Here is a 27,463-nt window from a genome sequence, read left to right on the forward strand (position 1 = left end):
GTATAGGGTACTAATTGGTAAGTAGATTAGTTTTTGTTTGGTTTATTTAGGCCTGTGTCTTTTTTTCATGATAATACAATAACCTATGCCTTAAATTCCTGCACAGTATTTATTGTACTGATAGTCGATATTTATTTAATCAATTTTCACTTAAAGGACATTTCCCTTCTGTTCTTTATTGTTATAAACAACACAGCTGAGACCGTCCTGCACACTTGGCGCTTGTCCCAGTAGCTCCGTGGATAAAGTTCCAAAACGAAAACGGCTGGATCGAACGGCATACAAAATTTTATCTGCCGCCCGACTGGCCTGAAGGAACAGTACCCAGTTCTGCTCTTAGTAAAACTTAGTTTCAAAAGCCCAAGGGGGACCGTCTCTTTCACTGAGCGGATGGTGACCTGCAGGTTAAAAGGAAACACCTACCAGGTACCTTTACAAGCTACACCCGGAACTGGAAGTGAAACCCTCCGTGCAGAACTCAGCTGGGTCCAGCCGCGTGGAGCTCCAGGCACCAGTTGGGGTGCACCCCCTGCTCCAAAATGCGCGCCTGGCGCGCTGGGGCCTGGAACTGTGGTCCCTCCGCGCTCAGCCAAAATATTCCCTGCAAGACACACGTGTGTAAATAAGGAAAGCAAACAAGCAGGAAGCCCAGGAGGCGGCGCGGAGCTTCCCGCTGGGGAGCTGGGAGCAGGAGCCGCCTGCCCGGCCTCCACCCCGCCCAGCATCCAGGGCCCCCACCCCCCATCCCACCTCCGCCCCGAGAGCGCCCCCGCCGGCTCCCCGCCCTCCGACTTCCCCCGGACGCCGGCCAGGACCCCGAGGACAGCAGGGAGAGTGGCGGCTAGACAGGATACCCCGGGGCCGGAACGTCCGGGACGCCGAGGCCCCCACTGCTTCGCTCCCGCTCGCCCCTGCGACCTCGGGCCCAGCGCGCACGCCAGGTGAACCCGACATTGGCCGCCGTTCTGGGAAGACTGTTCGTCCCCCAGTTATATGGTTTGAGAAGACTCATGGCCGCCTAGAGCAGCCAGCGGGTCCCATGGTGTAATGGTTAGCACTCTGGACTTTGAATCCAGCGATCCGAGTTCAAATCTCGGTGGGACCTCTCAGAACCTTTTGGTTCTCCAACTCCCGTTTTGGGGGGCTGCTGGCGGCCGCGGCCAGCTCGGGCTGCGCCGTGCCCCCGGTGACCTGCCCGGCCGCAGTTTAGGGTCCCTCCCCTTCTCTCAAGATGTTTTCTTTTCAGCGCTTGCCTGAGGGTCCCAGTGCGCATGCGTGAGAGTCGGGGCGGAAAAGTCAATGTCTGTCCCCGGGAGACCGACACACGGTTACTTAACCCGGGAGGGCACAGCGGAGGGACCTGACCCGTCCGGGGGTCCTGCTGCGGGTGGGCTGCAGCGGCAGTTTCGGGACTGGGAGACCCCCCTTCTCCCCAAAAGCTGCCGGGGCTCCTTCTTCCTATTGGCCAGTGTGCAGAGTGCGATGCATTTCTGTTGTATAAACCGGGGCCAACGGGTCCCGCCGGGCGAACGGGCGCCGCCAAGCCGAGGGGCGCGGGAAGGAACGCCGGGCTGGGGAGGGAGGCGAGGGTTTGGGCGTCCGTCCGGCTGTGAATCGGTCCGATACTGAAGTGTGTGTGTGTCTGTTTTGGTTGTCTGTTATTCAGGCAGTGGACAGTGAGGTTTTCTGTCGTTTTCTTTTAGATTCTTAAAAAAAATAATAATTCTTTTTTCAATTACAGTTTACATTCCATTTTATTTTGTATTAGTTTCGGGTAGAGCATAGTGTTTAGAGCAGTCATATACGTTACAGGTGTTCCTTCCTCCTGGTTTTCCCGGTACCCAAGTGGCACCATACAGTTATTACAATATTGTTGACTATAGTTCCTATATCACACACTCTGTGTCTTTCAATCAGGAAAACAAACAAACAACAAAAACTCCTTCCTTAGCGTACCGGTTCTTCAGTCTGTCCCAGCGGGCCGGAGCATCTCTGCTGTCTGTTTCTTATCTTATTTTTCCATGCATGATTTCTCCCGAGAGGCGGGTAGGGATCTCTACAGGGTTTACCAACAGGATTGAGCGAGATCTATTGACAAGTCTGTCCTGGATCCAGGTTTTCGGTGCTGACCAGGCCCAGGTGATTTGCAGGAAAGTGTGCACTTCTGGGAGGGCAGGGGAAAGACGTGCATGTCGTGTTGTTTTCTTTGGATTGGTATCTGGGTTTTGAGAGCTGTCTGTCCCTCGGGGATAAGTGACAAGGGCCGATGACGCACGTGTGATCTCCCTGCAGGGTGATTGGCACTGTGGTTATACATTCTCGCCCCTTGGGAAAATGCCATGGTAACAGAGAGGATCCTGGCACTGCTCCGAACCTCTCCCGTGAGCTGCCTCTCTGCACCCCACCCCATCCCACCCCACGCACTCCTTAAAGATTCAAATGGATTTGTGTGTATGAGCCATCTCAGCCTCAAAAGTACATAGGCATAAGGTGGGAGAACTTGCTCTCTCAGATATTAAAGCTTATTGTCAACTATAAACTATAGGGATTGAGATAGTGTGATATTGGTGCAAGGTTACTGGTGCAAACATACCAATGGAACAGAAGAGAGATGCAGCCCCGCACATACTTGGACAAGTGATATATGACAAAGGGAAGTGGGGAAAAGGACCGACTTTTCAATACATTATTCTGGGACAATGGGTGTCATATGGAAAAATATGAAATCAAATTCTTCCCAACTTACACTAAGCAGAGCAATACCTTCTGTGTGAACTGTAGACCTTTGAAAGGAAAAGAATAAAGCTTTTGGAAAACAATATAGGAGAATCTTTTCATGACGCCAGAGCAGGGAAAATCTTGACACAGAAGATTCTAAAATTTTGATATATGTCATCATCTGTATATATAAAAGCCAAGCAACCATTACAACCTATGGTCACTGTGGTGTGCACTGACCACCAGGGGGCAGACACTCAATGCAGGAGCTGCCCCCTGGTGGTCAGTGCACTCCCACAGCCAACCTCCTGCAGCCAACCAACCTCCTTCAGTCCCTCTCCCAGGCCAGCTGCCTGGCTGGCTGGTCAGCCCCAATGGGGACTGGGTGAGATGGCCCCGATCACCTACCAGGCCGAGGGACCCCACCCATGCACGAGTTCGTGCACCAGACCTCTAGAATTAATATAATATTCTATGATCTTATCAAAGACTCCAATAAGAAAGTGAAAAGGTAAGCCATAGGCCCTAGCCAATTTGGCTCAGTGGATACAGCGTTGGCCCACAGACTGAAGGGTCGTGGGTTCGATTTCATTCAAGGGCATGTACCTAGGTTGCAGGGTCAATCCCAGGCCATGGTCAGGGCAAGTACAGGAGGCAACCAACCCATGTGTTTCTCCCACATCGATGTTTCTCTGTCTTTCCTCCTCCCTTCCATTCTCTCTAAAAAATCAATGGAAAAATATCCTCTGGTGAGGATTAACTAACTAACTAAATAAATAAATAAAATGGATAAATAAAAAACAAAAAAGGTAAGCCACAGAGAGGGACTCAGGATAAAGATCCTTTACTCTGAGCCAACCTGATGCATTTGGAGGATCAGGTCCCATTCCAGGCATCACACAGAGACACTGATAAATTTCATCCAGCCACTAACTTCTGGGTGCAGTTGGGTACGAAAGTTAAATGTTCAGAAGTTGTAACGTTTTTCCATGTGAGGTCATGGATGTGTTAACTCAACTTGTCATGGTAATCATTGTAATTTATACAGTCATATGTCAATTATATCTCAATAAGGCTAGAAAAAATTAAAAATAGATATTCCGAGCCTTAGCTGTGAAAGGACAGTTATGGCGCCTTTTGAATAGCGGTGTTGCAAGAATCAGTAAAACGGTCATTGAAAAGTCCTTTTCTCTGCGTCCGATCCACGGTTGGCTCAGTATTGGTACCTGCTAGAAAGACAACCGAGAGGCTGGAGACTAAGGAAGCTCAGACTCTTGAGAAAAGAACACGTTTCCCTGGGGAAGAAAACACCTGGAGGGCTGCCACAGAGGCCGGGAGAACTCGCGGGCGGATGTCAGAGAGGCAGACAGGAAGAACTTTCTAACCATTTGAGCTGCCCATCAGCAGAACAGGCTTGAGAAATTCTGAGCTTCTGATGCCTGGAAGCCTCCTGGGGGGTCTCCACGGTCGTTGCTACTTGGGGGTGTAGGAAGATTTCTGCACGGAAGCGGAAGGTGGGGGCTCCACAGAAGTGGCCTTGCCTTCTGCTCTGAGGTTTGATTCTGCTGTGAATCCTCACGCACACGCAGGCTTTTACTCACGCCCACTCAGGACCTTTCTCATCATTTACCCAGTGGCTTTCACCATTTTTGTTTGTTTGTTCATTTGTTTCTACCCAGATCCTCGGTAAGACACCTGTTTACATCACAATCCAGTACACACATACACAAAACTGAAACAAAAGTTTAAGAAATAAACTGACCGGTGTGGCTCAGGGGTTGAGCGTGGGCCTATGAACCAGGAGGTCACGGTTTGATTTCTGGTCAGGGCACATGCCTGGGTTGCGGGCTTGATCCCCAGTGTGGGGCGTGCAGGAGGCAGCCGATCAGTGATTCCCTCTCATCGTTGATGTTTCTATCTCTCTCTTCCTCTCCCTTCTTCTCTGTAATCAATAAAAAATATATTTTTTAAAAGTTTAAGAAACAGTATTCACCTTTACTACATGTAAAAGTACTGTACACTCACATTTTTTCCCTTTTTAAAAGTTGGTTACAATCTACTGAATTGATTTCATAACTCACTAATGGTACTTAACTCACATTTAGTAAAATACTAATGAGCTCGCCACCACCCCTCCTGTCCTCCCCCCCGCTCCCCTTGCTCCAGCCTCTGAAACCCCCTCCACATTTCCCTCTGTTCCAGCCCCAGTAGCTCAGGGTAGAACCTCTCATCCTGCCCAACAGCAGTTCCCTTGAAGGAACTGCCCCCAAGAGCAGCATTTTCCAGAAGATGGCGCCTGCAGAACGTTGTCCCTGACCAAAGCCACCCACAGAGAGCAAAGCGCCCGGACCACCCGAAGCAGGTCTGTCTCTTTCCTCTTCTGTGGCTGAGAGAAGGTGGAAATTCACTGACTCTCTGGGCGTCCCAGGACAGGTTCTGGGGGAGGAGAGGGGCTGAGGAGGGACAGGAGGTCAGGGCGAGGGGCTCTGGGACCATCAGTTAATCACACAAGTGCCTTTCTCCTTGAAGGGGTTTTTGTCCTCACAGATGCCTTGGAGAAGAGGGTCGTTTCCTGCGTGGGCCTCCACATAATCCTTGATTTCCTTTCCTGTCTTGGAAATCTGGGAGAAAGCAAAGCAAGGTCCCAACCTTGTTTATTGCTCCCGATCCATGACTCGGTCAGTCCCCCCCCAAATCGGCTCTGGACGGGGTGGAGACAGAGGCCAGAGAGGAGAACGATGAGAGGGACAGGCAGGTGTGAGAGGGGTGGCAGGTCCTTGTCCAGAACCACAAAGCCTGACTTACCTGCAAGGGATGCTGCCCCAGAGCCAGGGCTGGGCAGGCGCTGAGGGTCTGTCCTGTGCATCTCCATGGGGTCCAACCCCAGCCTCCTTACCCCATCCCAGAGGCACCTCCTGCTCCTTCTACTGCCCTAGAGAGGGCCCACCACCCCACTGTCCATCACTTCCTCCTTCGAGTTCCAGCTCCATGAGAACTAGGAGGGATGGAGAAGAGGGAGCAGGGCAGGGAAGAGGAGACTCACCGGAGCTCTTGGGTTCTTCACTTCCTTCTTCAGCTGCTCCACCTCCATCCTCAGTAGCTCCTTCTCGCCCAGCTCCGGGGCCATCCCGCCCCGGAGAGACCTGGTCCTGGAAAGGATTTTGCAGCCAGAATTGCAAATCCCCTGGGCTCCCCCAACTCCCTCCTCTGTACTGCCTGCACCTCAACTTCTACCCTCTTCCCTGCCATGTCCCCCAGTTCAGGCCCCTCATTGCTCACCATTTCTTCACTGCATCCTCCCCACCCCACCTCTAGCATGAGTCTAGGCTCAGGGTGAAAGGATGACCCCAATCTGGTGGGGGAGGCACACTCTGTCCTCAGGTAAGGACCTGTCTATGGAGGAAACAGGAGTCAGAGCATGGGGAAGGGAGAGAAAAAGAGTTTCTTTCCTCCCTAGCTGGTTTGGCTCAGTGGACAGAGCAGCGGCCTGCGGACTGAAGGGTCCCAGGTTTGACTCCAGTCAAGGGCACATACCTGGGTTGCAGACTCGATCCCCAGTGTGGTGTGTGCCGAGGGCAGCCAATCAATGATTCTCTCTCATCATTGATATTTCTATCTCTCTCTCCCTTTCCCTTCCTCTCTGAAGTAAAATTTTAAAAAAAGAGTCTTTTCCTGTGAGGGAGATTTGGGGAGCAAAGTATTGTTGCACATACTACGCAGGTAGAAGTTTTAAGGAACTCCAGGTCCTGTCAGGGGAGAGGGAACCCTAGTGGTTAGGAGAAGAGCTCTGGAGCCTGTTAGACTCCAGCTCTGATCCCAGCTCTGCTGCTTCCAAGCTACGAGGCCTTAGGCAAGTCACTCAACCTCCCTGAGCCTTAGTTTCCCCTTCTGCAAAATGGGTATAATAATAGTACCTACCTTATACGAGTATTGTGAGCACTAACAAATAATGCCTTTAAAATATTTTAATACATTGCCTGGCACATAACGAACACAATACATTGATTATTATTTCTATCATCATCGCCATCATCATTACACAGTTATCAGAAAGGCCTGTCAGGTGCCTGACTTCAACAATTCCAAGACTAGATCCCAGCCCACGACAGCCTCAGCCCCTCTCACCTGCCAAGAAAGAGCCTGCACTTTGAGTCGCTTGTGCCCAACCCAGACAGGATGGTGTTCGAGCCTCCCAGCTTCTCTTCAGCGGAACGTCTTTGGACAAAGCAGATGGTTGCAAGCCCGAATCTCTGATGCCTAAGCTGATCACAGGCTCAAGGTTCTAAGCCCATCCATCAGCCTGAGCCGCCAAGCTCTCAGTGCCACCAGAGCAGACTCCCTGCCCCCTGCATAAGCTCCACCCCTTTGGTGGCCCCCCTGGCTTAGAGCCTTTTCCCCCAGTCCTCACCCTCCGGCCCTACATGCTCCCCTTGAAGCAATAAAGCACAGTAGCATTCATCTCGGGTAAGAACGGCTGTTTGAACTTTAACCCTGCTGCTCTGGCTTCTGTACACCTGCTTGCCTAAACAAGAGGGTAGCTGCCTCAGTTTCCAGATTGAGACCTGGAAACTCACATAAGTCACCCCATTCTGTTGCCAGCCCACATCCCAAAGGCTGTTCTCCTGTGTCTGAGGACCAGACCCACAAAATTGCTTTCCTTAACTCAGTGGCTCCGGGAATACTTTCTGGTGACTCAGTGGCTCCAGGAGCTGAAACTATGCATAACCTTTAAAGATGGTTAACTTTGCTCAATTCTGCTTCTGTAAAACTGCTTTCACAAGATAATTCCACATTCCGGTGTCTAGCAGGATGTGGGTTTTGCCTTGATAAGATGGCTACTGCCCTCACTCAGGTACTACGAGATTTGGAGAGCATTTGCCCCCTCCTAGTCCCGGCTTTGAAATAAATGTGGCTCCTTAATTTGACTCCTTGAGGTGTCCTTGTGTGATTCGCGGGGTACACTACAACACCCTCCCCCTGCCTCCTCTCCCAAGCCCTCCCCTCCCCTACCTCTGAGACTGCACTAAGGCGATTCTTCCCAGTGAGGCAAGTCCTAGAGCAGCTCCTAACTTTCCTCACCCAAGAAGCCTTTGTGTCCCTGATTGGAGCCCCACAATTTCACTTTATAAGCTTTTCCCAGCTCACTCATCATTCACTCATTCAATAACGTGTCCACATAGGATGCCGTGTCAACTAGCCCTGGTGGCCATGGGCACCTCCAACACCCATTTCCAGGCCTCTTTGCCTCCATGCCTCCCTGAGCCTGGGTGTGGGTCTCCCTCAGCGGTCCCTCGGCATCAGGCATAGGGCACATGTCCTGATCTTTCTCTTGGTCTCCTCCTAGGACCACCCAAGGTGACAGACACTGAGCTCCTGCTCAGGCTGATGCCTGTCCAATGACAAGGCAATGGAGGAGCAGATGTTAGGGGACCAATATGGTCGGTGAGCGATCCTCTTTTTCTCCTGCCTCTAGGGTGACAGGCTGGGCGCTCAGAGGGGCCAGGAGGAGGCCCGGGATCCATCCTAACTTTCCCTGCTCCAGGATTTCTAAGAATTTGAGACCAGGACAGGACCCTGGAGGCCATCTAGCCACCTCCCTGCTAATGCAGGAAATAGAGCACCTACCTCCGGAGGCCGGCTCAGTGCTCTAGCCACCGCTGCGTCCTAAACCCGAGCAGTTCATCAGGATCTTGAACCCGGTGCTTCTCACAGCCAAGTCCTTCCTGTTGTCTAACCTGAGTCCCTCACACTACACCTGGTCCATTTCACCTCATCCTGCCTCCATCGAGCACAGAGCATGCGCACCACATCGTCATCCCATGGAGCCCTGCAGAGGCTTGTACACACTTCCTAGGGGACTCTGGCTGTAACTTCCTGCTGTCCCGTCTGATCCTTCTTACTGTTGCATTGTCTGTCTTTCGTTGTTGCTGCTCCGCCACCCTACAGGCCCCCGGCACGACTGGTCTCCATATCCTCCCCACCCTCCACTGCTGTCCCTGGTGACTCATCCCTGTGCTTCCCAAGGAAGCCCCCACCCTCTGCCCTTTCCTCCCTGTCCATGAGTGGAAAATCTGTCTCCACGCCCCCTCCCCCCCAGCAGGCCACCCCCCTTCCTCCGCAATCAAACCCCCTCCCCCCCAAAACAGTTTCCTCTCCAGGCCCAGGGAGCAATCACAGACGCCCCGACCTTGACTTCCTCTGCGGGGAGAGGTTGGGAGGCTGGGCCCCCAAAGGGACCATTGGCTGTCCCCTTCCTCTGGGCAGGGGACAGAACGGCGCAGGCCCCGGGAGCAGGCACTGACTTCCTCTTGTCCCGGAATGAGCATGCCTGCCCTTTGCAAGCAGGTTTCGGTCTCTCACGGAGAGGAAACCAAAAGCGGTGAGAGAGCGGGGAGGCAGAGCAGCCAATCAAGGGAGGGGTGAGGCACAAAACCAGTCGCTCCGTGGGGAGCCGGCAGAGCGGGGCGATGGCAGAGCTGCAGCAGCTGCAGGAGTTCGAGATCCCCACGGGCCGGGAGGCTCTGCGGGGCAACCACAGCGCCCTGTTGCGAGTCGCCGATTACTGCGAAGACAACTACGCACAGGTAGGGCGGGCAGCGGCCCGACACCCCAGTCCCTCGAGGGGCCCGAGGCAAGGCCATCCCCCGGGCCAGGCCCTGGGGACCATCCTGACAGGTGCTTGTCCTGGGCTTTGGCTGAGAACTCCTCCCGCTCCAGGCCTCAGCTTCAACCCAGTCCCCCAAACTTTAACCGTGACCCTGTGCTGCCCAAGCCCCCGCGGTGCCCCTTTTCTCTCCCCAAGCCTCAGATGTGCGGGTGCACTACACCGTCATTCTCAGCCTCCCAGCCTCTCACTCAGATCCACAGGCCCAAAGGCTTGTCCTCACACACACGTTGGCGCCATCTGTCCTTGTCAGGCTGGCTCTAGGTGAGACTTCCAAAGGACTGCCCGAGACTTGAGATGGGCCAGGGAGAGCGAGGGAGCAGGGAGATGAGGCCGGGTTCAAGAGAGGGGTCTGGCCCTGACCGGTTTGGCTCAGTGGATAGAGCGTTGGCTTGCGGACCAAAGGGTCCCAGGTTCGATTCCAGTCAAGGGCATGTACCTTGGTTGCGGGCATATCCCCAGTGGAGGGTGTGCAGGAGGCAGCTGATGGGTGTTTCTGACTCTCTATACCTCTCCCTTCCTCTCTGTAAAAAATCAATAAAATATATTTAAAAAAAGAGAAGAGGAAGGAGAAAGACTTAGTGACTGAGCACCTCTGTTATTTCATGAATCCTGGTGACCACCTTGTGAGACAGCAGTGCAGGGAGGCCAGGGGACCGCTGAAGGTCACGCCACCTGGAAGCAGTAGAGCCGGGCATGAGCCCAGGCCTCCTGATTCTGAAGCCGAGCTCCCCGCCTCCCTGCCTCCCCGACATGCTGTATGACTTTAAGACGATTTATCCGCACTCTCTGTCCTTGGTTTCCTCCGCTCCCTTAAGGGCTACAGGCTACAGACTAATCCTCTTATCCCGTCAGCAAAACTTCATTCTTCTAACCTGTCCTGATCAAACTGTGAGAGGAGGCACGGGGATTCCCAGATTAATAAGAGCATGGAAAAATAATCATCATAAAAGGAGCAAGTGCTTATGGGAAAGAGAGAGTCAATGAGCCTGGCCAGTGTGGCTAAATGGTTGAGCATCCACCCATGAGCCAAGAGGTCACTGGTTGGATTTCCGGTCAGGGCACATGCCCGGGTTCCAGGCTCGATCCCCAGTGAGGGATGGATGTGCAAGAGGCAGCCGACTGATGATGTTTCTCATCAATGTTTCCATCTCCCTGTCCTTTCCCTTCCTCTTTCTAAAAATCAATAGAACATATTTTTGAAAGAGAGAGAGAGAGAGTCAATGATAATAATAGTTAAAACCCTCGGCCCCCTTACTTTGGGCAAGTGGGCTGCTTCCTTTAGTCCTCACCCAGGTCCTGTGAGGGGAAATCACTCCCACTTCACAACCAGAGGCCGGGGTCCAGAAAGGTTAACTCACTTTCCCAAGGTTTTCAAGATAATGGCAGGACCTGGATTCAAACCCGTAACTCCGACTCCAGGTGTCATTTCTGACTGCGTAGGTGTTGATTGGCCTGTACACCAGCTCTGTTCTAGCGCAGCAGGCGCGCTCCTCCTGATGACGGGGTGGAAGTATTCCTCCCCATTCCTTCAATCAGTTCCGCACATCAGAAAGCACTTTCCGTGGGCTCTCATTTGCACACAGTGTGCACACAGGATTTGAGGGCACAAAGGCCTGAGTCCAATTTCCAACTCTGCCAACTACCAACTATAGGACCTGTGGCAACTTTCCCCTTAATTCAGTACAATGTGATAATGTATTGGAGCATTTAGCCCAGTGCCTGCCCCTTAAACAGGCCAGGATACATGGCAGCTGTTACTATTATGATCACCATCACCATCCTCTTATTCATCAGAAGGATGAGAGGTACAGGTAGATAACACAAGTCAAGTCTAGTGAGGTGGAGCAGCCCTTGCAAACACTCCGGGGATAGGAAGCTCTGGCCCAGGTCGGCATTCCCAGACTCCTGCTTCGGGCAGAACACTAACCGTGAGACCACAGAACCAATTCCCTTTTCTGGTCTCTCTGAGGATTTTTGTCTGGAGAGCAAATGCCTGAGAAAGGTATGGATGACTTCTTAGAACTGCTTTTTAACAAGGCCTGGTTCCTAGGCTTTCTGTCCTCTCCCAGCCCCCTCCCTCTAGCACAAGCAGGTGCCAGGAAACCCTTGGGGAATGAGGTCAACTGCAGAGTTCTCTGTCAGGGTCCAGGGAGTTTACAGATGGGGTAATTTGCATAATAAATAAGCAGTCAGTCATGAAGATAGGTCCCAAACCCTTGACCTCCAGACCTGACTTTGGTTTAAGACCCAAGGGTTAGTAGGCACCCAGGCTCTAGCCTGCCAGAATTGGGGCCAAGCAGACATTTTTCCTATTTAGGATGATAGAAGAAATCCAGTGATAAATTCTACATGCCAGTCCAGGGAGGGAACAGTACAGGAGAGTTGAGCTAACAAATTTGGGTGGAGACCAAAGGAATGGTCCCTGATCCCTCTGGGCCTTCATTTCCTCACCTATTAAACGGAGGTCTTGAACTAGAACAAGACCTGTTATTCTTTCTGGTTTTAACTTCCTGGGTTAGCCTGGCCAGTGTGGCTCAGTTGGTTGAAGCGTCATCCTATACACCAAAAGGTAGCATGTTTGATCCCTTGTCAGGCACATACCTGGTTGCAGATCTCTCTCTCTCTCTCTCTCTCTCTCTCTCTCTCTCTCTCTCTCTCTCTCTCTCTCTCTCTCTCTCTCTCCTCAATAAAAACTTATCTTTGGTTAAGGATTTAAAAAAAACAAACACAAAAAAATCCTGATTGTTTTGCTTTGTCAAGGCACTTGGTTGCATGTGCTAATGAATGTACATTGCTTGCAAATGAGCATCTCCTAACTGGTGTTGGAACAGAAAGGCAGGAAGGGACTCCTGAGAGGAGTAACACAGGAGGGGCAGCTCAGAAGATTCTGGGTCTGCCCTTTGGCTCCAGCCTAACTCAAGCTACTTTGGAGGCACCCAGATCTCTCTGAGCACCCTGCTCTGATAGGTTCCAGGTGTGTTCTCCACTGACGGGCCTTGAGGAGCACCTCAGTGCTGAGACCCCATGGTGCAGCCTTGTCTGCCCTGGACTTACCTCCCCATCCCCACAACGGTACAGGCTAGAATGCAGCAACTCCATGATCCAACCAAACATGAGGAAGCTGCCTGGGGAACCAAATGACCACAGAAGTTTTGTCCCAATCACCACAGTGGGATTTGGGACTGAAAAAAATCCCTCTTCTGTCTTAAGCCACTCCCTGCCCACCCCTTCACCACTGACTGGCAGTGTGACCCTGCTCAGCCCCTGGCACAGTGCCTGGAAGACAGTGGGAAGATGCCCAGCAAGTATTTAGGTTTACATGAAATCCATTAATTAACTCACAAATGCATATTTATTATCATCTGTGTTGGGGACACTATACCAAAATGGGATAGAGAATAAAACAGAAAAGCTCCTTGCCCTCACTGTGCTTACATTTTAGTGTGTGTATGTGTGTGTGCATCTGTGTAGTAGATATAAAGTAAATCTATACTAATAAAAGGGTAATATGCTAATTAGACCAGGTCAACTGAACATCTTCTGGTCATCCTGCCTTCCTTCTGAACAAAGCCACGGTGGCGGGGGCCGAGGCAGAGGCGGTTAGGGGCGATCAGGCTGGCAGGGGAGGGCAGTTAGAGGTGATCAGGCTGGTAGGGGGGAGCAGTTCGGGACAATCAGGCAGGTGAGAGGTTAGGAGCCAGCGGTCCCGGATTGCGAGAGGGATGTCTGACATCCCCCAAGGGGTCCTGGATTGGAGAGGGTGCAGGCCGGGCTGAGGGGACCTGCCCCCCCCCCCCGCACGAATTTCGTGCACTGGGCTTCTAGTAGATAAATAATTGCTGATAATGCTAATTGCTTTGAAGAAAAGAGAACAGGGTAAATATTTTCGTCGATACAGAAGTGGGCTGGGGAAAATCATAGGGTGGTGGGGGAGGTGTCTCTGAGGAGCTGAGACTTAACAATAAGGTTTCTAGAAATAAGTACAAGTGAAAAGACCTGAGGTAGAAACAATCTTAGCTTCATCAGGAACAGAAACCCATGGCCAATGTGGCTGGAGGTGAGTAAGCGAGAGAGGGAGTGGCAGGGGATGAGGGTGAAGAGAAAACAGGACCCGGCCTTGTGGGGATCCTATAAAGGCCATAGTTAGTTAGTAGTTTGGATTTCATCCTCCATGTGCTGGAAGCTATTGGAAGGAAGGAATGAATGAGGTAACTATCTTTGGGCCTCAATTTTCTTATCGATAAAATGGACCAAGTCATTATTCCCCAAATACCCACCTGCAAACTGGAGCTAAACAAAGAGCACAAGAGTTCCCTGTGGAGCTTTTAAAGGCACAGACTCCTCAGCCTCACTCCCACAGGATGCTGGTTAGAAGGTCTGGGATGAGGGCCTGACCTTCCCAGAAGGTCAGGTGGGTTTTAAGTTTGAGATCTCCTTCAATCAATATTGCCGTTCCCTCTCATTTCTATTTACCCTTTACCCCCACCTCCCAAGAGGTCCTCAAAAAGGTGGTAGGGTTAATCCTCAGCTTGACTATTTGAGAAGGGGCATCTATCTCTTTCCTGGCCTCCATTCCCTGGGGCTACAGACTTGCTTTTCTTATGTCCCCTGAGTCCACCTACTGTCACATCATTCTTATGGAAAACACTTAAAACACCTAAGGGCTGTTGCTTTTCCCAATCCAAGCCCCCACTGCCCCATACCCTCTCCCATCCCAGCTGTCCAGCAAAGAATCAGTGGAAGGTGCTGGCCTCCGACCAGGACTGTGTGTATTTCAGGCCACAGACAAGCGGAAGGCACTGGAGGAGACCATGGCCTTTACCACCCAGGCGCTGGCCAGCGTGGCCTACCAGGTGGGCAACCTGGCCGGGAACACCGTGCGCATGTTGGACCTGCAGGCAGTCGCTCTGCGACAGGTGGAAGCCCGTGTAAGCACACTGGGCCAGGTAAGGAATGTGGGACGGCTTCTTGCATCATCCCCCTAGTCTTCAGCCCCACGAGGGCATTTTCTCTAGTAATATTTCTTTGCTGCCTTTTTCCAAATGTCTGACTCTGTCACAGAAGCTTGGCAATTCCCAGTTGAACCTCCTGATCTTTGTGGCTGTGTCAGTGCTGGGCCTTGCTGCCCCATCAGACTAGGTACTCCCTGAAGGCAAAGCTCTTTCCTTCTCTGACTTCTACCCTGAGTAGTAGCAGGAAGCAGGTTCTACCCATCACGGTGGCTGCGTAGTCCAGGAAAGAGGCAAAATGGACCCAGTTTCCATCTAAACATGGGCAATCTATATAATAAAAGCCTAAGCAACCGTTATGGCCGAACAACCAGAATGACCGGTTGCTATGATGTGCACTGACCACCAGGGGGCAGATGCTCAACACAGGAGCTGCCCCCTGGTGGTCAGTGCGCTCCCACAGGGGGAGTGCCACCTTAGCCAGAAGCTGGGCTCATGGCTGGCGAGCACAGCGGCGGTGGCAGGAGCCTCTCCCGCCTCCGTGGCAGCGCTAACAGCAGTGAGCCAAGCGGTAAGGAGCAGAGAGCAGGCAGGTGGTAAGGAGTGAGGGGTCCCGGACTGCGAGGGCGCAGGCCAGGCTGAGGGACCCTCCCCCTTCCAGTGCACGAATTTCATGCACTGGGCCTCTAGTAACTTAATAAATATCCTAGACCCAGAGTGCTTGCTTGGCAAGGTCATGTTCAGCTCTGGAAGCACTGCCACCGCCCTAGTGTCCCCTGCCCACCTATCACCCCCCCTCCTTCCTTCCTGGATCCTTGGCTGAGGAGTTAATTGCCCCATAATCCACATGCACAGATCCAATTACACATCAGCCTGGCCTGTGCAGCAGCCCCGTGTTCAGTGTGGGGGTGCCTTCCTCTCATCCTGGCAGAGGGGAGTTCCTACCCTCTCAGTGCTGTACGTTTCTCCACAAAACATCCCAAGAGAAATTAATTCACTTATTTGTCCCTCAGAAGGGAGAGCTGACCCTGCCACAACTCTCAGCCACCTCCGCGTTCTCCCTCTTTGCTCCCAAGCCAGCCCGCTCTCTGCCCGACAACCCCAGGGATGCGGTTTTCTCTTTTCCTCTGGTTCCTGCTCTGCTAATAATAACCCCCATTCTCTTCCACCAGGAAGTTGCTCCAAAGGGGCTCCATCCTCCCAGGGCAACTCTTTCCAAATGCTGTGTGTCCTTGGGGACAAAGGACCTCCCCACTTCCCTACCCGCACCCCAAAGTCGCTAGCCTCTTCCTCCCTTAAGGGGAAGGGTGCTGTAGAGCCCCCCCTCGCTGTCACCTCAAACCCTGTCACACAGATGGTGAACATGCACATGGAGAAGGTGGCCCGGAGGGAGATCGGCACCTTAGCCACTGTCCAGCGGCTGCACCCCAGCCAGAAAGTCATCGCCCCCAAGAGCCTACCTCCCCTGACGCCCTACTTCAGGAAACCCCTCAACTTCGGTTGCCTGGATGACATTGGCCATGGGATCAAGGTAGAGACAGGGCCCCTCCTCTTTCTCCACCACCTCCCCCCCTCACTTTCTCTTCCACATCCATGTTCCTGTCCCCACTTCCTGAAGCCAACCCCCTCCTTAAAAACCTCCACGACCGGCCTTCACCCTGTGCCCAAATGATCTGCTGAGACTGACATTTGAGCCGCGGTGCTGGCGTGTGTGAAGGGCAAGAGGAGGAAGGGCGGTTGTCGGGGTGTGCATGAGAATGGCTCCCCGGCCGCATGAGAACAGCAACTTCCTCTGTCTGGAGGTTTGAGGTCACAGCACTGAGAAGTCACACCAGAGCTACTGTGGGGCGAGAAGGGGCAGGGATGCAGCCACTCTAAGGGGACATGGTGAAGACAGGGAAGCAGGACTCTGGCATTTTCTTCTCGGCCCATCTACTGAGAGGGGGGCGAGGACACCCCTCCCTCCCCACCCCATTTGATCAATTCCTGGCCCCACACTCCAACGTTCCAGGTTAGATGAAAGCCCCTCTGTACCTAAACGGCCCCTCCTCCTCCTCCCATATCCTTACCATACCTTTCCCTCAAAAAGGGGGGAACGAAATCTCCCCTGCAGGCACCAGGCCTCCCACCTGTGAGTTCTTCCCGCTGTCCAGCTTAAATGCTTTAGGATTCGGCTCAAGTCCCTGTGTCTTGACCCCAGTGAAGTAGAGAAGAGGATGTCACTCCCTGTGGCCCCTCTCCTGGGGAAACCCTATCATCACAGAGGGGCTCTCTTGCGCGGGCTTGCACCTTGTCATGGGTACACCCCACTCTATGGTGTATGTTCTGCTCCTCTCTGCCCTGAACCCCCAGAGCCAGGGCCACAGGCCTGCCAGGTGGGACTTTCCTAAGCGTGACGGCCCCCTGCTGTCCCACGCCTTCCTCAGCGCCACGCCGAGGCTGGGGTCGGAGTAGGAGCCACCCGGCTGGGCGCCGAGACGCTGTGGGAGGGGGGAGGGGGCCCCGCAGGCGCGGAGGCCGTGCAGAGGAAGTGGCCTTCAGGCTGTCTGTGCCCTGAGTTTCCGCGGGGCCGCGGCAGACTTGGCGCCCAGGCTGTGAGCAAGACGGGGTGCGGTGGGCGGAGGGGCCGGGAAGTGGAAGTGGGAACTTGCAGGGCCTCGCTCTTCCTCCCAGTCCCTGTCCGCCCCTTCTCCCCCCTTCTCCTCTCTCCCCGGTGGGATGGGGGAGCTGGAGGGGGGCGGGGGACTCAGCGTCAGCCCAGCCCCGTCTCCCCCAGGACCTGAGCACGCAGCTGTCGAGGACCGGGACCCTGTCTCGAAAGAGCATCAAGGCGCCCGCCACACCCACCTCTGCGACTCTGGGGTGAGGCCACGCCCGCCGAGACCCAAACCGGCCTCACGTGATCCCTTCCCCTCCCCTCCCCTCCCCTCCCCGCCCAACTTCCTCCTCCGCCGCCGCCCCCTCCTCCCGCACCTGACCGCACCCTCCCCCTCCTACCCCCAGGCGCGCGCCCAGGATCCCGGAGCCCGTGCAGCTCCCCGTGGTGCCCGACGGCAAACTCTCCGCAGCCTCTTCTGCCTCTTCCCTGGCCTCGGCTGGGTGAGCCCCCCAAGCCCAAGCCGGGAGTGGCTGTGGTGGGAGTGAGGGGCCTCCTGCCAGCTGTCACGATGGGTCACAGGGGCGGGGCCCGTTGGGGAAGGGGTCCCCCAAACTAAACGCCCCTGCTTCCCCTGACCTCCAGCAGTGCCGAAGGTGTCGGTGGGGCCTCCACGACCAAGGGGCAGGCAGCACCCCCTCCCCCCCCTCTTCCCAGCTCCATGGCCCCACCCCCTCCGCCAGCTTCGGACATCGACCTGCTGCCCCCTCCGCTGGAGGAACTGTCCCTGCCCCCTCCAGGTAAGGGGCTCCGCCCTCTCCTCCTAGCTCCACTGTGGGGTCCCTGTCTCACCCCCAGTACCCCTCCCCAGCCCTCTTGGGTCTAACCCGCCCACCTCAGTGAAAGGAGAAAGGGGGCGAACTAACAACTTAGGGCCTGCTTTATACCAGGCGGTGGGGTCGAAGCTTCTCATCCATTTTCCCGCTTAAATCGAACCCTAAGAGGATCTTCACACCCCCATTTAACAGACGAGGCTGAGGATGAAAGGTTAGGTGAGGTGCCCAATGGTTACCCAGCTAAGCGGCAGTCTGACTACCCTACATTGTCCAAAGGTTCAGTGTTTACTGGGCACCTACTCCGCGCTGGCGGCATTGTGGGAGGACCAGGCTGGGCAAGGGCTGGAGGAAGATTTCATAAAATGGGCAGATCCGGTGCCCTCCTCTTGAATAGCAGTTACCTGGGGTGAGTGGACGGGGTTCCCTGTGCACAGGGCAGACTTTGTTTTCCCTCCCAGCCCCAGAGCTGCCCCCGCCCCTGGACCTGCCCCCTCCTCCAATCCTGGATGTAGATGAATTGGAACTACCACCTCCACCTCCACCAGGCTTTGGGCCAGAAGAGCCCAGCTGGGTCCCTGCTTCATACTTGGAGAAAGGTAGGCACCTTTCTGGGCCTGAAGGACCCCAGGTCCCACCACCAGGGTTCCCATTCCACCCCAGATGCATTCTGGGCCTACTGTCAACCCCCGCCCCACCCCCCATTTCCTGGTGAACTGAGCAAATGTTTACCCAGTCGTTCAGAACCAAGCAGGGAAGACAGCAGCTGGCCTGCTATTGTTTAACTGAGCTGGGGAAGGGTTCGGTCCCCAGGGCTTGGGAGAAGGCCTCTTGCCCCACAGCTTGCACCCTTCTCCCCTACATGCTCCCCAGAATATGCAGGCCCCTGTATTGCCATGGCTGGGCAGGAGGCACTTCTCATGGCGCCCCCTCCTCCGCCCTGCAGTGGTGACACTGTACCCGTACACTGGCCAGAAGGACAACGAGCTCTCCTTCTCCGAGGGCACTGTCATCTGCATCACCCGCCGCCACTCCGATGGCTGGTGTGAGGGTGTCACCGCCGAGGGGACCGGATTCTTCCCGGGTAACTACGTGGCCCCCGGCTGCTGACAGACGACCTGGGGCTCTTCTCTGCGTGAACCTCGAGGCCCAGGCAAAAGCCAGTTCCAAGATCAAGCAAGACTGGACTAGAGGAGGTACCCAGAGGTCTGCTGCAGACCGGAAAGAGCTGGAAGCCGAGGAGTTGTCCACACAGAGGACCCCTATCCCATGGAGGGTGGGGTCTCCAGCTGCAAGTGGCAACTTTGAATAAAACTCTGATGAACTCCTGATGGCTGCCCTGGAGGGCTGGGCTGGGGGAGGGGCCAGAGAGAAGGGACTAAAAGGCATTTCAGTTCTAAGGCTCCTAGGTTTTGAGCCCCCTCTGCCTGCTCCTAGCAAGTCTGTCTCACATCTCCACCTTCATTAAGGGCCCTCTCTACTGGCGCCCCTGGTGCCCTCTGCAGATGGCCCCATCCTGTTCTTTTGCCTGCTGTGTATTCAGTCTTGGTGCCTCAAGCTGGGCCCTCCGCGAAAAGTGGGGACCAATCCCTCACATAAGTGGGGCTCCCTAAGAGCAGAGACCACCTTACCCTCACCCTCACCCCTCTGATGGCAGTACCAGAGACCTGTCGACTCTCCCCCTTCACCTGCTTTAATAGCTCTAAAACACCAAAGAGGAGGGGCTTGGGTTTCGCTGGCTCTGTTTTAAAACGTCATGGCTTTCTGTTCCATAGGAGAGGAGGGGCCGCAGAGGGCCCAGCCTACGGGGGTGACTTTGGTTGTCCCTGGTCTTGTTGCATAGACGAGGCTGGGGTACGAGAAGACACCGAGGCACCGCTGCGAGGTTCCTGGCTGGTCCGACCCAAGCCAGACAGTGTGCTACCTCGTTCCACCACCAGGAGGCGACTGTTCCGTCTGGCTTTTCTTCCTTTGGGGTTGCTGGCCGGATGGGCGGGGAAGGGAGGCCAGAAAAGGGATGTAGTGTGGCATCGCGGTAGGTGAAGCGAAATCTAGGCCTGGGGCTGTGGGCAGAAAGCTTCCTCTCTCCGCGGGGCGTCGATGCGGGAGGATTCCTCCCTGACCTAAGCCTGGAAGAAGGGAAGTTACGGGCCAGGCAGCAGTTAAAGTTCTCTCGCGCACAAGGGCACCTCTTCCTCCCAGTTCGGAGGACAAGCTTTTAGGAAACGCTGCTGCCTTCCCAGGAATGCGCATCACCCGGGTTGGGCCACCGTCCAGAATTTAACTGTTTGCTGTGGCCGCGCTGGTTTAACTGCATGGATAGTTCGGATTGGCTCTGAACTCCCTCCTTCAGCCCCCGCATGGACGGGCCTGGAATTCTAGAAATTCCACACCAAAGCGAAAGGGAAAGGAAGTTAAAAAACTAGACTGTCTTTCCCGATCTCCCTTCCTCACTCCTGGTCGGGGCGCCCCCTGCTGGCCGCCGTCTCAGCACGCCTTCAGCACCTGCTGCAGATGGAGGCGCACGTCGTGGGCGGTCTCCCAGGGCACCACGGTGGCGCGGAACGAGCTGGGCTCGGCCTTCTGCGCCTCCTGGATCAGGCGGTGCATGGGGTAGCCGCGGCGCGGGAAGGCCACGTCGCCGCCGGCCAGCAGCCCCATGGGGCAGAAGTCATTGGCGCCGTCGCCCACGTAGAAGAGGCGCTCGAAGTGCACGCCGTCCTGGGCCCGCTCGCGCAGGTAGTCGCTGAGCACCTTGTGCTTGCACATGTTGCTGGGGCACCGCGCGCAGCTGTGCGCGTGGAAGGGCCGCAGCGCCAGCAGCCCCCGCGCGTCGGGCCCCGACGGGTTGCTGAGGATGCGGCGGAACAGGCCCAGGTGGCCGGCGGCGCGCAGCGCGCTCTCCACGCCGAAGGTGTTGGCATCCGAGATGAGGATCACCTCGAAGCAGGCTCCCTGCTTGGCCACGAACTGCAGCAGGTCGCCCATGCCCGGGGACAGGGGGATGGCCTCGTAGACGGCGCGCAGGTCCCGCGGCCGCACGCCCTGCTCGCCCAGGTACTGGAAGACCCGCTGCATGTACTCGTTGTAGAAGCCCTCGCGGTAGGTGGCGCGCAGGCTCTCCGGCAGCCGCTGGCCCGGCGCGGCGCGCACGATCGAGTCGTCGCTGTTTTCGTCCACGATGGTCTCGTCAAAATCGAAGGTCAGGAGGAAGCGCGGCGCGCCCTGCACCGCCATCCCGCCGTCCTGGGAGCAGGGGGAGGAAGAGCAGCAGGAGGAGGGAGCAAGCGAGAGCGGGCGCGGCGGGCGCCGACCCGGGAGAGGCTGGTTAGCGGGCCGCGGCCAGAGGCGCTGGCACATCCAAGACCTGAGGAGGACCCAAGGCTGGTTAAGCCGGGGAGCACCCAACGCCGCGGCCCCCGCCCCAGCTCCCTGCCCGCCCCCTGGGCACCTCTAAGTTGACCGCGCTGGGATTTATCCTCAGAGGACCAGCCTCCTCCTGAGCCCAGGAGGGCTTCCTTGGCACCTCTTGCTGCTACTCTCATCCAGGGCCATTGGGACTTAACATGGGGCAGCGGAAAGAAGGGGACACCCTTTGGGGACGTTTCTGGACTAGACTTTCTAGAAACTTCTGACCCCAGTTGATGGTGTGGATACAGGGAGGGTGGAGGGGACTCCACTCCTTTCCAGCGACAGGGAAACCACCCATTCACTCAAAGGGAACAGCCTCCACAATCCCCCCTGGGCCGATGGCTGTGGATGGTGATGGACAATAAGGAGCTTGTCTCCAGGGAAGACGAGTTGACACTATGCAAAGCACGTGGACCATGAGTGCCAGACCTCAGGCCTGGAGAGTAGGTGCTGGGCATGGGCACAGGCCAGGGAGCTGGGTTTGAGCTCAGAATAACCAGCTGGGTAGAGGCTCAAGGCCCAGGGAGGCTCTCTGGGAGCCGCTTCCAGCCAGATGGCTCTGGGCAGGGGTCCAGGGATGGGACTCAGCTTTTCCAGGGAGTTTTAGGGGCCTGTGCTGACAGCTCATCACTAGTCACTTGCCAATTCCCCAGAAGGACCGTGTCAGCGGGTGGGGCTCGTGCCAGAGTCCGAAGCGAGCGAGCAGCAGAAGCAATGGGGCTTGGGGAGGTAGGAGCCTCCCGCGCCAGGCCACGGCATACCTGAGGCAGGTAAGGGAGAGGAAAGAGCAGCAGTGGCTGAAAAGGTGAAGAAAGTAGTGGGGACGGGGTGGGTGTGGGGACGGGGTGGGTGGGGAACGGTATGAGACAGTGGTGGGGGAAGAGGGCCTAGGAGGAAGTAATGATGGGGGAGCGTGGAGACAGACTGGACGGGAAGACAGAGTGGGGGTGAGGAGCTCCAGGAAGTGGAGACCTTGGAGGGAATGGAGACAACAGGGCAAGTGTGAGGCACAAAGAAAGGCAAGCAAACGGAGGCAGAAGCCCTCGGCAGCCAGTCCCTGCCGCCTCTGCCTGCCAACAGCTGGATGGATGGAGGGGCAGGGTGAGCAAGTCATGCAAAGCTCACTACATACTGCACTGCCTCCCTCCCCCCCTTCCAGCCTCCACCCAATTAGTCCAGATGAAAGCTCTCCTCTTTCTGGGGTCTTCCGAACGCCCTCATATTTCTGTGATGTTTATGGCCTGGCATACCTTGTGAAACAGCGGTCCAGGCTCCTAACTTCAGAGCTGGGATTTGAACTTGGCCTGTTGCCTCCCTAACGTAACTGTCCCTTGGACCTCATCCTAGACCAGTGGTTCTCAACCTTCCTAAAGCCACGACCCTTTAATACAGTTCCTCATGTTGTGGTGACCCCCAATTTCATTGTTACAAATTGAACATAATTAAAGCATAGTGATGAATCACAAAACAATATGTAATTATATATGTGTTTTCCGATGGTCTTAGGCGACCCCTGTGAAAGGGTCGTTCGACCCCCAAAGGGGTCGCTACCCACAGGTTGAGAACCGCTGCCCTAGAGTCACCCACTGGTCTCAGCACCATCCACGCGGGAGTCTCCGTGGCCCAGGCTCTCTGAAGTTGAGGATGTAAAGCATTAGGACCCTCACCTGGGATGGAAGCTTCTAGGGATTAGAGGCCCAGTAGAGGTGAGGGCAAGCCTAAAAGAGGCTAGGTAGGGTCCCTGCCACCCCAGGGTGGAAACATGGAAGTTGAGGCCTTACCCTAAGAGACCTCTAGAGGGACCCACTTACCCTAGACAGGCATCGGAGGCCAGCAACCGGAAAACACCCGCTCATTGTTGGTGCACCACCCCAGCACCACCTGTAGGGACTGCTGGGCTCTAGCCGTCTTCCAGAGCTCCTGACAACCACACAAGGTCCGTTGGAGGGCGCCCAGTCAGCTGGCTTTGTTCCCACCGCTGATGCTACCAGGCCTTATCCCCGCTGCTGGGCCCCAGGAACCACTCCCAGGAGCTCAGTAAAAACAACCCCTCAGCTGGGCAGTGCTTGCAGCGCACAAAGCCCTGGGTAGGCATCCTCTTAGCGATCCACTAGGATGCTGGAGAGGTTACAGATGACAGAGTTGGAGACCCAGAGAGGGGAACTGACTTGCTCAAAGGTCACCACTGTGAACGGCAGACAGATTCAAAACCAGATCTGAGCCCTCGCTGGTGTGGCTCCGTGGTTAGAGCATCAGCACCCCACACCAAAGGGTTGAGGGTTCGATTCACGGTCAAGGGCATGCACCTGGATTGCAGGTTCCATCCCTGGCCCTGGTGAGAGCAAGGGTGGGAGGCAGTAGATTATGTCTGTCTCTCTCTCTCCCTCCCTTCCACACTCTTAAAAAAAAAAAAAATCAATGGGAAAAATATCCTCAGGTGAGGATTATCAACAGCACCGAAAAACAGATCTGACTCTGAGACCAGTGCTTTTTCTCTCAAGTATAATCATTGTCCCTCTCTGTGTACGGGACAACATAATTTACAGATCACCTTCACTCATATTCTCTCCCTGCTCATCAGTTTCATGAATTCAGCAGATGAGAAAGGCTCAGAGAGGTGAAATAACTTGCCCATGGCCTTGCTGTTCCCGCGGGCAGACCCTGGATCATGAGCACCAGGCTGCAGCCTTGCCTGCCCTCTGTCCTCGCAAGGGTAGGGGAAGGTGATCAGGCTCATTGTACCACAGCTGCGGGGCAGGGACCCCCGGCACCACAGGTGATCTGGGACTGGAGAGTCAGATTGACATTTCTGCTGGACTTTGCTATGTGGCTTTGGGGACAGGCCTTTACCAACGTGGCTATAAAGGACACCACCTACGGCTCCCAGTGCCCTTATCTACCCCTGGCCCCCTCCACCCTGAGGTTGAATAAGAGACCAGAGGCATCTGGGGCAGATCTGGAAAGACATTGAGAGCCAGGAAGACTAGACAAGGAGCAAAGGTCTGGCTGGCTGCTGCCCTCTGGTGGTGACAATGAGTGACACTGGAAACACCTCTGACTGTCAAGGTTACGACACTATCCCCAGACCAGTGGTCGGCAAACCCATTAGTCAACAGAGCCAAATATCAACAGTACAACGATTGAAATTTCTTTTGAGAGCCAAAGTTTTTAAACTTAAACTGTATAGGTAGGTACATTGTTATTAACTTAATTAGGGTACTCCTAAGGCTTAGGAAGAGCCACACTCAAGGGGCCAAAGAGCCGCATGTGGCTCGCGAGCCGCAGTTTGTCGACCACGGCCCCAGACCATCCCAGGATTGCAGGGAGAAGCTATTTCCCCCCAAAACACAGACTGGGACATCCCAGGAGCAGGGCTCCGGTCAGAGGGCGGGCACCCCATCCCTCTCCACTAGACCACACATGCATGAAACCCTTTCGGTCAAGAAGGGATGTGGGTATCAGCCTTTTCTCTAAGAACTTTTTATCTAGGAATTGGGAGAGGCAGTGGGAAAAAGAGGGAGGGGGTCGGGAGAGGAGACAAGGTGAAGGAAATGATGGGAGAGAAGGGGAGGGAGGTACAGGGACAAGGAACTGACAGGTTTTGGAGGGTGGGAGGGCTCTCCTAGGCCTTATCTGGAGGGAGTTCCAGCTTCCAGAATCGCAGCTAATACTTTTATCCCATAGAAAAGGGTCTCCTTACTTTGCCTTCATTTCTTTATCTTTTTCTAGCTTGGTGGAGCATGCTACTGATCTAATCATCCTCAAAACTCTTACAGCAAAAGACAGTTACTTTTTTGCATATACGAATAATAGTATTTAGGGAAATCGGTTAAAAATGTATTCTTTCTGTCCTTGTTTCTTTTAGTCCCCATAGCAGAAGGCCAGGCTCCCGGGTTTCCTCCCCTGGAAACGGAGAAAACCACACTGTGGCCCCCGCCCCCAGCCCGGCCCCACAGGAGTCAGAGGGCCCCACTGCAACCTGGTTCCCATGATGTTCACAAATGACTCACCTCTAGAGCAGTTTTGTCCTGAATGATCAAATCATTTTGTGTCGTCCAAAAGAGTTCCTCAAATAAAAGGGGCAAGGATCTCTGAGCTTCTCCGGCAGGCTAGAACAGAGAGAGGAGAGAAAGGTTTCTTTGGGGTGACAGGAAGTCCATAACTAGTCCCAGCTAAAAGTGGTGCCTGGCCCTAGCTGATCTGGCTCAGTGGATAGAGCGTTAGCCTGCGGACTGAAGGGTCCCAGGTTCGATTCCCGTCAAGGGTGCAAGAGGCAGCCGATCAATGGTTCTCTCTCATCACTGAAGTTTCTATCTCTCCCCCTCTCCCTTCCTCTCTGAAACCAATAAAAAAATATATTTTAAAAAAATGGAGCCCTAGCTGGTTTGGCTTAGCGGATAGAGCGTTGGCCTGCGGACCTAAGGGTCCCAGGTTCGATTCCTCTCAAAGACACGTACCTTAGTTGCAGGCTCCACCCTGGCACCCTGGTTGGGGCTTATGCAGGAGGCAACCAGTCGACGTGTTCCTCTCACATCGATATTTCTCTCTGTCTTTCCATCTCTCTTCCACTCTCCTTAAAAACCAATGGAGAAATATCCTCAGGTGAGGATTAACAACAAAGATCTGGTCTCCCTGTATTAATCACTAGAAATCAGATTCGGATTAACAACAACAACAAAGATCAGGTCTCCTTCTATCAACCACTAGATTGATACAGGCACTAGGCTGGGATTCTTTTCCTCCCCCCGACAGCACTCCCAACCTCACTGCCACCAGCAGCAAATGGGAAAAACAGGCCAAAAGGGGTCAAGCGAACATCTGGGGCCACACAGAATCAGAATCAGGATTGGAACTCAGGGTCTCTGGTGCCACTTGCATTTAAAATTGCCAGCCCTAGCCGGTTTGGCTCAGTGGATGCAGCACAGGCCTGGGGACTGAAGGTCCCCGGTTGGATTCTGGTCAAGGGCACGTGCCTCAGTTTGCCCATGTGGGAGGCAACCAATCAGTGTGTCTCTCTCACATCGATGTTTCTCTCACTGTGCCTCTCCCCCTCCCACTGTCTAAAAATCCTTGGGTGAGGATGAACAACAACAAAATCGCAGCCTGATGCCGGGCTAGTGTGGCTCAGTGGTTGAGCGCAGACTCATGCACCAAAAGATCACTGGTTAGATTCCTGTGCCCGGCACATGCCTGGGTTGTCCGCTGGATCCCCAGTAGGGGGCGTGCAGAAGGCAGCCAATAGATGATGTTTCTGTTGATCCCTCTCCCTTCCTCTCTAAACATCAATAAAAGTCACATATATTAAAATTGCAGCCAGAGCTTCCCTTGTTGCCCTGGAGCCCCCCCCCCACCCCCCTTGGCCTAGGAGCTTCCTGCCCTACTGGCTGCAGGCGCTGACCCGGACCCTGGTGCCGGTGAAGACGCGGGACCTGGAATCACCTCTGGGCTTGCCCTGCGGGAGGGATCCTCCTTGGGCAGGGAGGTGGCAGCTGCCGGGTGGAAGGGGGGGGGGGGTAGATATTTTTAGAGGTGGCTGCAAGGCAGGCACTCTGGCACCCCCCCAGCTGGCGGGCTTTTCCCTCCAATGCGGGGCGGAGGGTGCGCAGCTCAGGGAGCTGAAGGGGCCAGCGGATGGCGGGGAGCAAGGGGGCACCGATTCTTTCGCTTTGACCGAGTCGGGACGGCGGATACACCCGGGCATCACAGCACGTTCCTGGGGCAGGAGGCAGAGGGACGCGTTCCTCTGTTCCAGGGGCTCCCCCACTGACACCCGCGTGCAGGAGCGCCCTCAAACTCTACACGGCCCCCACTCCGCCCTCGGACCCCAGCCCTCCTCGACCGCGGGGAACCCAGGACTCACGTGCGGAGCGGCGGCGGCGGCGGAAGTCTGTCCCGGCTGAGTTTGAAGCGCAGAGAGTGGAGAGAGGGGCTCGCGGCGGTATTGGGGCGCAGGATGGAGCTGGGGGTGCTTGCGGGAGCTGGAGGGGACGCGGTGTCTCATCCACCCTCGGGTTTCTGGGCTGCGGCTCACGAGTGCCTCCGGTCCGGAGGGGCCGTGGGTGATGTGCGTCTGGGCCGTCCCCTCCACCTGCCTTCCATCCCCCCAGCCCGGGCCGCCGCGCGTCCCCTTTAAATGCCCGGGAGCCGGAGCCCGAGCCGCGCTGGCTCTGCGGCTGCCGCAGCGCCCGGGCCACCGCAGTCCCCGCACGTCACAAGCGGCCGTCCAATCACAGCGGCGCCGGCGCACATGAAAAGGGGCGGGCCCCGCCCCGCGGCTGCCCCGGAGGCT

General features: G+C 55.2%; 3 protein-coding genes, 1 long non-coding RNA gene and 1 other non-coding gene across 12 annotated transcripts; 3 read left to right on the forward strand and 2 right to left on the reverse strand.

Moving 5' to 3' along the window:
* Positions 1 to 762: 762 nt before the first annotated feature.
* LOC118672317 lies at positions 763 to 6,891 on the forward strand. Its single transcript, XR_004973034.1, has 3 exons — positions 763 to 941; positions 4,921 to 5,080; positions 6,762 to 6,891. It is a non-coding gene; the product is annotated as an uncharacterized LOC118672317 (long non-coding RNA).
* Positions 1,034 to 1,105, forward strand: TRNAQ-UUG. Its single transcript has one exon. It is a non-coding gene; the product is annotated as a tRNA-Gln (tRNA).
* On the reverse strand, positions 5,074 to 8,698 carry GNGT2 (G protein subunit gamma transducin 2). Of its 2 annotated transcripts, none has more exons than XM_036341937.1 (4): positions 8,524 to 8,698; positions 6,844 to 6,933; positions 5,762 to 5,867; positions 5,074 to 5,339 (listed from the first exon to the last, which is right to left on the reverse strand). In XM_036341937.1, the coding sequence occupies exons 3-4, from the start codon at positions 5,843 to 5,845 to the stop codon at positions 5,214 to 5,216; spliced, it is 210 nt and encodes a 69-aa protein (XP_036197830.1). In that variant the 5' UTR covers positions 5,846 to 5,867; positions 6,844 to 6,933; positions 8,524 to 8,698; the 3' UTR covers positions 5,074 to 5,213. The 2 variants fall into 2 exon arrangements, with proteins under 2 accessions (XP_036197830.1, XP_036197829.1); XM_036341936.1 differs by having other exon boundaries at positions 8,344 to 8,698.
* Positions 8,699 to 8,877: 179 nt separating this feature from the next.
* Positions 8,878 to 19,299, forward strand: ABI3 (ABI family member 3). 3 transcript variants are annotated; one of them, XM_036339537.1, is made up of 8 exons: positions 8,878 to 9,302; positions 14,164 to 14,331; positions 15,689 to 15,865; positions 17,111 to 17,196; positions 17,338 to 17,433; positions 17,576 to 17,730; positions 18,225 to 18,362; positions 18,710 to 19,299. In XM_036339537.1, exons 1-8 carry the CDS (start codon positions 9,186 to 9,188, stop codon positions 18,871 to 18,873), a joined length of 1,101 nt encoding a protein of 366 aa, XP_036195430.1. In that variant the 5' UTR covers positions 8,878 to 9,185; the 3' UTR covers positions 18,874 to 19,299. The 3 variants fall into 3 exon arrangements, with proteins under 3 accessions (XP_036195430.1, XP_036195429.1, XP_036195428.1); XM_036339535.1 differs by lacking the exons at positions 8,878 to 9,302; positions 14,164 to 14,331 and having other exon boundaries at positions 14,930 to 15,865; XM_036339536.1 differs by lacking the exons at positions 8,878 to 9,302; positions 14,164 to 14,331; positions 18,225 to 18,362; positions 18,710 to 19,299 and having other exon boundaries at positions 14,927 to 15,865; positions 17,576 to 18,135.
* A 136-nt stretch (positions 19,300 to 19,435) lies between these two features.
* Positions 19,436 to 27,463, reverse strand: PHOSPHO1 (phosphoethanolamine/phosphocholine phosphatase 1). Of its 5 annotated transcripts, XM_036339543.1 has the most exons (5): positions 27,035 to 27,077; positions 25,185 to 25,283; positions 22,986 to 23,094; positions 21,817 to 21,935; positions 19,436 to 21,130 (listed from the first exon to the last, which is right to left on the reverse strand). In XM_036339543.1, the coding sequence occupies exons 3-5, from the start codon at positions 23,028 to 23,030 to the stop codon at positions 20,251 to 20,253; spliced, it is 1,044 nt and encodes a 347-aa protein (XP_036195436.1). In that variant the 5' UTR covers positions 23,031 to 23,094; positions 25,185 to 25,283; positions 27,035 to 27,077; the 3' UTR covers positions 19,436 to 20,250. The 5 variants fall into 5 exon arrangements, with proteins under 5 accessions (XP_036195436.1, XP_036195435.1, XP_036195433.1 ...); XM_036339542.1 differs by lacking the exon at positions 21,817 to 21,935 and having other exon boundaries at positions 19,436 to 21,009; XM_036339540.1 differs by lacking the exon at positions 21,817 to 21,935.

Source organism: Myotis myotis, unplaced genomic scaffold (assembly GCF_014108235.1).
Source record: "Myotis myotis isolate mMyoMyo1 unplaced genomic scaffold, mMyoMyo1.p scaffold_m19_p_17, whole genome shotgun sequence".
Classification (NCBI taxonomy): Eukaryota; Metazoa; Chordata; class Mammalia; order Chiroptera; family Vespertilionidae; genus Myotis; species Myotis myotis.